At 39.0% G+C, this 10,466-nt stretch overlaps 1 protein-coding gene across 1 annotated transcript; it reads left to right on the forward strand.

Annotated features, from left to right (window-relative positions):
• The first annotated feature begins 1,111 nt into the window (after positions 1-1,111).
• Positions 1,112-2,050, forward strand: LOC147820778 (olfactory receptor 4C15-like). Its single transcript, XM_087203580.1, has one exon. It carries the CDS (start codon positions 1,115-1,117, stop codon positions 2,048-2,050), a length of 936 nt encoding a protein of 311 aa, XP_087059706.1. The 5' UTR covers positions 1,112-1,114.
• Positions 2,051-10,466: the final 8,416 nt, after the last annotated feature.

Genomic DNA, 10,466 nt, shown 5'->3' on the forward strand with positions numbered 1-10,466 from the left:
TGTTGCCAATTCCCTCATGTAGGTGGTTGGGAGATCACTTCTGATTTGACCTCATTTGCCCTTTCCTTCTCAGGGTGTCTTCTTCATACATGAACAAAATCAGAAGCTTCACTCCTTGCAGCTGCACAGAGACTTGAACAAGGTCACCCCTTGCGGGAGGTCATTGCTGGAAGTGAAAAAAATCCCACCAATTTCCTGTTCATAGGGGAGAAAGAACTTGAATCTGAGGACAGAATTCCTGTGTCACAGAGAAGATCAAGCATCTGTTGTTTGCTTGAACTTATTATCTTTCAGTGGGAGTTTCCCATCAGTAGATAGGGTAATAAGACCTAAAATAACTGCTTCTACAAATGGAGCCCTGAGCTACTGCTTACCTCACAGTATTTCCTTCAGTGACCAGGAGAAAAATCAGAAGTACACATTTTTGTTTTTATGGATTTTTGTTGTCATTTATCAAATGATGAATTAAAAATAATCTCAGCACAATTCACGCTTGTTATGTGGTAGGTATAGAGGTAGAAAAGTCTCTATTAATGCTTCTCCTACATAAACAATGAATTGATTCATTGAAAGCCCAATTCAGTTCAGGATTTTGAAGAAATTTCATGATTTTCAAGCACTTCTTCAACTGGATCATTTCCTTCTATTTGTGCCTAAGACTATCTCTAGATAAAGTGTGGTGTGCTAGTCACCATTATCTGATGTCAATGGCACACAACATTAATAATTTACATGACTTTGGTTTTCATAAATTTCCTTTCTTTTCAGAATGCTTCCCAATAATTCACTCCAGGAATTCACTAGCAAGTGATCAAGCTGACATTTGAAATAGAAGCTGTTTCTCTTCTTTACCGAGGTGGGGGGTGAGCTGTTTCCCATATTAAACCTCTGTCTATTTTCAAGTTTCCAGTAATTTATTTACACTTCAGTTCTGCCAAGCTCTAAATACTCCTTTAGCAAATTGCTAATTATGTGTGCTCAGTGAAAGTAAAAGCACTCAAGATGAGTTTGAATGAGGATGACTGTAGTACTATCAATTTGTTTGAAGTGAATTGTTCTCATAATACCAAAATTACATGATCAGTATTTAAGTTTCACCTTCCCTTTGGAAGTCATGCAAAATCAGAGCTTTGTAATTGAATTTGTCCTCCTGGGACTTTCACAGAATCCAACAGTTCAGAAGGTAGCATTTGTTGTATTTTTGTTGGTCTATATTGCAACTGTCTGGAGCAACATGCTGATCATGGTGACCATCATTGGTAGCCCCTCTCTGCTGGAATCCCCCATGTACTACTTCTTGGCTTTCCTGTCCTTCCTGGATGCATGTGTTTCTTCTGTCACCACACTGAAGATGATTGTTGATTCCTTCTATGGAAGAAACACCATCTCCTTTGAAGGCTGCATGATGCAGCTCTTTGCTGGACATTTCTTTTCTGGGGTGGAGGTGACTGTCCTCACAGCCATGGCCTATGACTGCTATGTGGCCATTTGCAAGCCCTTGCACTACTCCTCCATCATGAACAGGAGACTCTGCTGTTTTCTGGTGGGCACAACCTGGACAGGGGGCTTCCTGCACTCTGCCACACAAGTTCTTTGTACCTTCCAGCTCCCCTTTTGTGGCCCCAATGTCATTGATCATTTCATATGTGACCTGTTCCCATTACTGAAGCTTGCCTGCACTGACACTCACGTCTTTGGCCTTTTGGTGGTTGCCAACAGTGGGTCTGTCTGCATTATCATCTTCTCCCTGTTGCTTGTGTCCTATGGTGCTATCTTGTTCTCCCTGAGGAAGCACATTTCTGAGGGTCAGAGGAAGGCTCTGTCCACCTGTGGGTCCCATATTGCTGTTGTGATTTTGTTCTTTGTCCCTTGCATATTTGAATATGCACGACTTCCTTCTACCTTCTCCTCTGACAAAATAGTGGCACTATTTTACTGCATGTTGCCTCCTTTGCTTAATCCCCTGATTTATACTTTCAGGAATAAGGAAATGAAAAATGCGATGAGGAAAGTGAGCAAGAGATTGGTGGTAATTTCTTATAAAAAATAAACAATTGCGGAATGTAGATATACAAATCCTTTATAGAATACTTGCAGAACAAATTCATCAACACCTTAAAAAGATCACACAAAGTGATCAAGTTGATTTTATTCTGGGAATGCAAGTAGTTTTCAACATGTACAAATAAATAAATGCAATTTACCACAGAAATAAAATAATAATGACAAGAATAAATATCACATGATCATCTCAACTGATGATGAGTAAGTCTATGATGAAATTCAGCACCCCTTCACAATTAAAGCCCTTAAGAAACAAGTATACTAGGAACATATTTCAATATAGCAAAGACTGCATATATACAACAAACTCATGCCAAAAATCATAATAAATTTGAAGGATAGCTGAAAATATTTCCCCTAAAATCAAGGAACAAGACAAACATGCAACTTTTACAACTCCTGTTCAGTAACATACAGTGGTATCTTGGTTCATGAACTTATCTTTCCATGATTCTGGTTACAAGCCAAACTGGATGAGAACTGAGTCAGATTCAATGGTTAAGTTTGATGTTGACTTGATGGGAAAATTTGATTTGGTTCTCATCCAATTTGGTTTGAGACCAGAATCATAGATAGAGTTAAATTCATTAACCAAAGTACCACTGTATTTGATATTTTAATTAGAGGAATTAAATGAGGGAAAGAATTAATAGGGAAATAAGAAAAAAAGAAGTCAAATTGTCATTATCTGGAAACGATGTTATCCCCTTTATAGAAGACCCCCAAAACACTTTTAGACATGATAAATTCAGTAACGTGGCAGAATATAACATCAACATTAAAAAACACTAGCTTTTCTATGCACCAATAATGGTCATACTGTGAAAGAAATTAGGAAAACAATTCCATTCACACTAGATTCAAATTATAAAATATCTAGGAGTCAACCTAAACAAAGAGGTGACTGACCTCTATAATAAAGTTTAGAGAATAGTGAAGTGAAAAACTGAAGAAGAAACCTGGAGATGATCATGGATCCGTAGAATTAATGTTTGCTATTTTTTGTTAAATGACCAATTATTGAAATTATCTATACATGTAATGCAATCCCCATAAAAATACAAATAACATTCTTCACAGAGGTTAAAAAAAAACCCTAAATGCATAAGAAAACAGAAAAATCAATGCCATTTTTACAAAAAATATACAATATGGGAAATATCACAATAATTTTCCACAGAATATACTAGAAGACCACAAAACCAGTGTGATATTGGTGTAAAAACAGAAAACTGAGATAAAATAGAGGACACAGAAATGAACCTGAGCAGCCACAACCATCTGATTCTCCAAGCAGACAACAAATACATACATTGGAAATAAGACAGCTTCTTCAACAAATAGTGCCCAGGAAAACCAGATATGTACATGTGTAAGGTTGAAATTAGATCCTTACCTCTCACTCTGTATGAAAAATCAACTCCAAGTGGATCAAAGACCTAACTATAAGACAAAAAACTTTGAAACTGCTTGAAGAAAAATGCTTGAAGATGTAGGTACAAGCAATGGCTTCCGAGGTAGGGCTGCAATAACTCAGGAAATTACAGCCAGAATTGAAATAAGGAAGGCATCAACCATAATGCTAAGTGAAATAAATCAGACACAGAAAGTTAAATATCACATGGTTTCTCTTAGATGAGAAATCTAAAGAGTGAATAAATAAAGAATAAAATAAAAGATAAATAGGAAACACGGAGATAGACTTACAGATGTGAAGGAGATCTAGGAATGAGGGGAGATGGAAAGGGAAGTAAAAAAGATTAAAATATGTTATGTACAAGTACCAACTCCCCACAATGAATGTATTCATTTTGTGTCACAAACATACTAATAAAACTGGGATACACCAAATTACAAAGCTTCTGCAGAGCAAAGGAAATAGTAAGCAAAGTAAAAAGACACTCTGTGGAGTGAGAGAAAATCTTTGTCAGCAACTCTTCTGACAGAGGATTAGAGTCTTGTATATCTAAAGAACTCAAAAGGCGACCTGCCAGGTGAGACAAGCAGCTTGAAGCTCTGCTGCGATCCGGTCCCGGGCCCCACCCATACCATGGTGAGGTTCGCTTAGCCGCGCGGGCAACTCCAAGGCCCAGTCCATCTCCCCCCCCACCCCCGCCCGCCCACCTCTGGCCTTCTGGCTTTTCTGCTACCTGGTCCCACACTACAGAGGCACAGGAGATTATAAAGACCCTTGTCCTGAGTGCCACAAGATAGAGTGGAAGTTAGTAACAGAAAGAGGGCTTCTCAGGCTCCTGGATGAAAACTGAAGCCCACTGGAAAAGTAAAGAGAATCTCTACAATAAAGGCACATCAGACTGTACTTGGTCTGCTGCTGGCTTGCTGAGACTCATTGACTCGTATATGCACAGGGATTCCTACATTGCCTACTGTAACAGCAGCGACATACCCTGAAGGAGGCCCATAATTTTCATTTTTTGCTATTTGCGAAAAAGGAAAAAAATTTTTTCTCTTATTTTTAATTCTTAATTTTCACTTTTTTCTACTCTTCAAATTTTTACCTACCTTTCTTTTTTTCTCTTATCTTTTCTTTTTCTCTCTCTCTCTCACTCATTCTCTCGCTGTCCCACATTGCTCCTCATCTCCCTATTTGTTCCTTTCTGCACTGAATTTGGATTTCTCCCTTATTGTTCTTTTCTTCTCTTTTTCCTTCTCTTGATTATCATTAGGTTTAAAGGAAAGTAAATTTGGTATCTAGCCTCCCTGTTGCTGTTAGGTGATTCTATTCACATCTTTGTTCTTTCATTCTGCCTTTTCTTCTTGCCTTTAAAAACTTGTTAGAGTTTGTGTGATCTTTCTGTGTCTTCTGGCCTTACCGCTAGTCTTACCTGATCTTTTTACCTGTCCCTCCCTCCCTAAATCCTTTTAACTCCCCATCCTGAAGGGGAAAGATGCTATATTGAAGAGTTTATTCATTATAAACTTATGTTGGGTTGGTTCTCGGTTTTAATTTAACTCACATAGTTAAAAGTGATAGATTAATAACTACCACAAATTGTCATTTTCTAAGCTGTACTTGATGTTATGGCATTGTTGACTATGTCATTTGGGCTAACATGTTGTGATTGATCTAATTACTTTTCCTTCCTAGTATAAGGAAAATAAAATAGCTTCAGAGTCATTAGAGTCTTAAAACCCAATCCCAAGCTATATCTGGAAGACACCCCTGAAAAGCAATCATTCCACAAGGGTTTCAAACACAAGCAACAAAGATACCTACATTAAGCAATTTTGAAATATCAACCAAGGAATTAAACCAAGGACAGCACCAAAAACAAAAATGAGAAGACACTTAAGCAAGGCACAAATGCAGGCTTCCATGCCACAAAAAGGAAATTCTGGGGGAAATGAGGTGGAAAAGTCTGATAAGCAACCACTTGGACATCCTGAACTGATAGCACAGGAAGTAACGAAGAAGATGCATTAGACTCTAGAAAAACTCAATACAGAAATAATCTCCCAGGTAAATGCGGAGATGGTGAGTAGAGTGAAAGTCATGATTAGAGGCTCTAGAGCAGAAACAGATAAGAAAATAGATGAGATCAGAAACATGCTGGAAGCCATGAATACCCAGCATAAGAAAGAAATGGAATCCATGAAACAGATTCAAACAGATATTCAGGAGATTAAAAACTCTATTGAAAGCATGCAGAGCACACTAAGAGAATCTGAAAACAGCATTTCAGATATAGAAGACAGGATTGTGGTTAAGGACCATGAAAACAGAGATTTCCTAAAGGTAGGTAAGGGACTATGAGAAATCCATTCAACAGCTGCTAGACAATGCAAAGAAGAATAACCTAAGACTGATAGGAGTCCACAAAAAAACAGTAGAAAGTACAATTGACATAAAAAAAAATGTTCACAGAAGTAATAGTAGAAAACTTCCCAGACAGAGGTAGAGAATTGGACATACAGATAAGTGAGCCATGTAGAACTCCAACTAGCCATGATCAAAAAAATCTACACCTAGACATATAATAGTCAAGATCCCAGAAACCCAACAGAAGAACAAAATTCTACAGGCAGCTAGAGAAAAGAAACAAATCACCTATAAAGAAAGCCCATTAGAATCATGGCAGATTTCTCAACACAAACCCTCAAATCAAGGAGAGCCTGGAGTGAAGTATTTCAAGCCCTAAAAGAAAATAACTTCCAACCTAGACTGTTGTATCCAGCAAAATTATCTTTCAAAATTGATGGGGAAATTAGATATTTTCACGACAAAGAACACCTGAGAAATTTTGTGAACACCAAACTAGTACTCCAAACAATTTTAAAGAATATCCTAGAAAAAGACAATGAAGGTCACAACTCCATGAGCCCCAACAGAGGGAAGGCACCATGCAAGGTAAGACACTAAAGTGAAAGGGGGGAAAGTAAGAAATAAAAGAGCCAACAACATTAAAACATCATGACAAGGATGAGTCAATATCTCTCAATTGGACAAATGGACTTAATAGATGTTTACAGAGTGTTCCACCCCACAAAATCAGAATACACATTCTTTTCAGCTGCACACGGGTCATTCTCCAAAATAGATCACATGCTAGCTTGTAGGGCATATCTAAGTAAATGTAAAAGAATTGAAGTTATCCCCTGTATATTATCAGACCATAGTGCAATAAAATTGGAAATCAATAAAGTACAAAACCCCAAAACTCCCACAAACACATGGAAATTGAACAACACCCTCCTGAACAACCAATGGGTCACAGAGGAAATTAAAGAAGAAATTAGACAGTTTCAACAAGTAAATGATAATACCAATACAACATACAGGAATCTATGGGACACAATGAAAGCAGTTCTACAGGGGAAATTCATAGCAGTGAATGCCCATATTAGGAAAACAGAGAGAACTCAGTTAAATAACCTAATGCAGAACCTCAAGCTCCTAGAAAAAGAAGAGCACAACAAACCCAAAGCTCGTACAAGAAAGAAAATTATAAAGATCTGAGCAGAAATCAATGCAATGGAGACTAAGAGAACGATGCAAAAAAATCAATGAAATACAGAGTTGATGTTTTGAAAGAATACATAAAATTGATAAAGCTTTAGTCAACCTTATCAGAAAAAGGAAAGAAAGGCTCAAATCCATGCAATTAAGAATGAAAAAGGGGAAGTCCCTTCCGCTGCCGCCTCTGGCCTCGCTAGGAGCGGCTCTCGGTGCAGCGGGGACAGGGCTCCCACGGAGCTCTAGACACTGCCCAGAACGCAGCGCCACTCTTCCCCCCTTGCAATCTCCAGCTGCTCCGCGCACGCACGATGCCCTCAGCCACCAGCCACAGCGGAAGCGGCAGCAAATCCTCTGGACCGCCACCCCCATCAGGTTCCTCCGGTAGTGAGGCGGCAGCGGGGGCCGGGGCAGCTGCGCCTGCTACTCAGCACCCAGCACCAGGCACTGGCGTGGTCCAGACTGAGGCCATGAAGCAGATCCTCCGGGTAATCGACAAGGAACTTCGGAACCTGGAGAAGAAAAAGGGTAAGCTTGATGATTACCAGGAACAAATGAATGAAGGAGAACGCCACCAGAGCTTTTCCAGTCAGCCTCACCAAGTGGAGCAGCCAGAGCTCCAGCAAGAACAGCTCCAAACAGTGGTCGGCACTTACCATGGTTCCCAGGACCAGCCCCATCAAGTGACTGGTAACCACCAGCAGCCTCCTCAGCAGAACACTGGATTTCCAGGTAGCAGTCAGCCTTATTATAATAGTCGTGGTGTATCCCGTGGAGGTTCGCATGGTTAGAGGCTTGATGAATGGATACCGGGGCCCTGCCAATGGATTCAGAGGAGGATATGATGGCTACCGCCCTTCGTTCTCCAACACTCCAAACAGTGGTTATACAGTCTCAGTTCAGTGCTCCCCGGGACTACTCTGGCTATCAGCGGGATGGATATCAACAGAATTTCAAGCGAGGGTCTGGGCAGAGTGGACCACGGGGAGCCCTACGAGGTCATGGAGGGCCCCCAAGACCCAACAGAGGAATGCCGCAAATGAACACTCAGCAAGTGAATTAATCTGATTCACAGGAGTATGTTTAACTGCCCCAAACACACTGGCCAGTGTACTATAATATGCTACCAGAAGAGTCATCATCTATTTGTTCTCCCTTTCAGGAAATGTATTGTAAAGGGACTGTTTTCATCCCATAAAGGCAGGACTACAATTGTCAGCTTTATATTACCTGGATATGGAAGGAAACTATTTTTACTCTGCAGGTACTCTCCTAAGCGTCATCTTGAGCCTTGCACAGGATATTCAGATTCCTCACCCTTGCTTAGGAGTAAAACATAATATACTTTTATGGGGTGATAATATCTCCATAGTTATTTGAAGTGGCTTGAACAAAAGCAAGTCTGACTCTTGGACATTGGATAAAATCTACAAGTCAGCCCTAGAGTTTTTCAATATTTGACAAAACATATTTTCCTTGAGAGGAAGATGGAAGGAGTGGAGTGTGGTTTGCAAAACAACTGCATTTCACAGCTTTTCCAGTTAAATTGGAGCACTAAACATTTAGAGGCGTACCAAACTATGCATGGGTCCTTAGTCACACATGGAAGGCTGGCCATCAGCTTTGACACAAGCACTGTTCAGCTGGTCAAATGACTGTGATTAAAAACACATGTAAATTGCTTTTTAACAGCTGATAACTGTGTAAGACAAAGCCAAAATGCAAATTAGGCTTTGATTGGCACTGTTTGAAAAATATGCAACATAATGGGAAATAATCTGGATAGGCCACTTCTGTACTTAATGTGAAGTATTTAGATAACTTTTGGACACTTCTTAACAGTTTCTTTGGGACAATGACTTTTATAAAGTTTGGTACCAAATATCATTCCTTATGACATGTACATTGTCATCACTAATCCTTGGATTTTGTTGTATTGTCACCTAAATTGGTACAGATATTGATGAAATTCTCTAATGGATAATTATAACACTCTTGGCCACATGTTTTTCCTGCAGCTTAAGTTCTTTAAAAAGATATCAAATGCCTGCTGCTACCACCCTTTTAAATTGCTATCTTTTGAGAAGTACCACTATCCGTTTTAGATTGATTTCCCTGCTTTAGGGAAATGAGTCAGTAGCTTCAGTTCTGATGGTATTAGCAAAACAAATAAAATGTGTATAAAATTTGTATCTTGAAACACATGTTCAACAGCTAGCAGCTTATGTAGTTTCACCCCTGTGCGTTGTTAGTGTCACAAATTTCATGGTTGTCTCCAGCAGCTGTTTCTGTAGTATTTGCAGTTATCATTTGTCTAATTCAACCCTAATTGAATTCTCCTTTTCTCATGGAGGCATTTATGTTCAAAGTGGTGATTTCTTCCCCTAGATGCATAGGGAGAGTCTCAAGTTTGGAGATGGATGGTTTAGTAGTGACTTAGCCATATGTACTATATTGGAATTTGTGCTAGCAGTTTGAGCACTAGTTCTGCGTGCCTATGAACCTAATTCTGCTTGCTGTCCCATTCCACTTTGACTTTATGGAGAATTAATCCCATTTATTAAGCAAAGGCTACTAAGTTAATGGTATTTTCTGGGCAGAAATTAAAATTTTACTTTTAGCCTTTAGCTAAGGAAATTGTCCAGTATGTACTCAGCTACTTAAAAAAAAATCAAAATTATTCATCATTAGACAACTGGAGTTTTTTGCTGGTTTTGTAACCTACTAAAATGGATAGGCTGTTGAACATTCCACATTCAAAAGTTTTGTAGGGTGTTGGGTAATGGGGAATCCTCAATGTTTATTTTAAAATAAATAAAATAAGTTCTTGACTTAAAAAAAAAGAATGAAAAAGGGGAAGCCACAACAAATACAGCAGAAATCCAGAGAATCATCAATACCTACTTTGAGAACCTGTACTCTAATAAAATGGAAAACACAGAAGGAATGGACAGATTCCTAGATACATACGAATTGCCAAAATTAAATGAAGAAGATATAGAAATTCTAAGCACCTCAATTACAATGAGTGAAATTGAAAATGTAATAAAAAACTTACCAACAAAGAAAAGCCCAGGTCCTGATGGCTTCACTGCTGAATTCTACAAGACATTTAAAGAAGAACTATCACCATTACTCTTCAAACTCATCAAAGAAATTGAAAGGGAAGCAAGGCTTCCAAATTCATTCCTGGAAGCAAGTGTTACTTTGATCCCCAAACCAGGGAAAGATCCAACCCAAAAAGAGAACTACAGGCCAATCTCCTTAATAGATGCAAAAATCCTCAACAAGATACTGGCAAACAGAATACAGAGGGTCATCCAGAAGATCATACACCCTGACCAAGTCAGATTTATCCCAGGGATACAAGGACGGTTCAACATCCGTAAATCAATAAATGTAATACACTATATTAACAGAGTCAAGG

The sequence above is a fragment of the Heterocephalus glaber genome, unplaced genomic scaffold, assembly GCF_053883595.1.
Source record: "Heterocephalus glaber isolate CG9 unplaced genomic scaffold, H.glaber_assembly_v1.0 deba00001804, whole genome shotgun sequence".
In the NCBI taxonomy this organism is placed as follows: Eukaryota; Metazoa; Chordata; class Mammalia; order Rodentia; family Bathyergidae; genus Heterocephalus; species Heterocephalus glaber.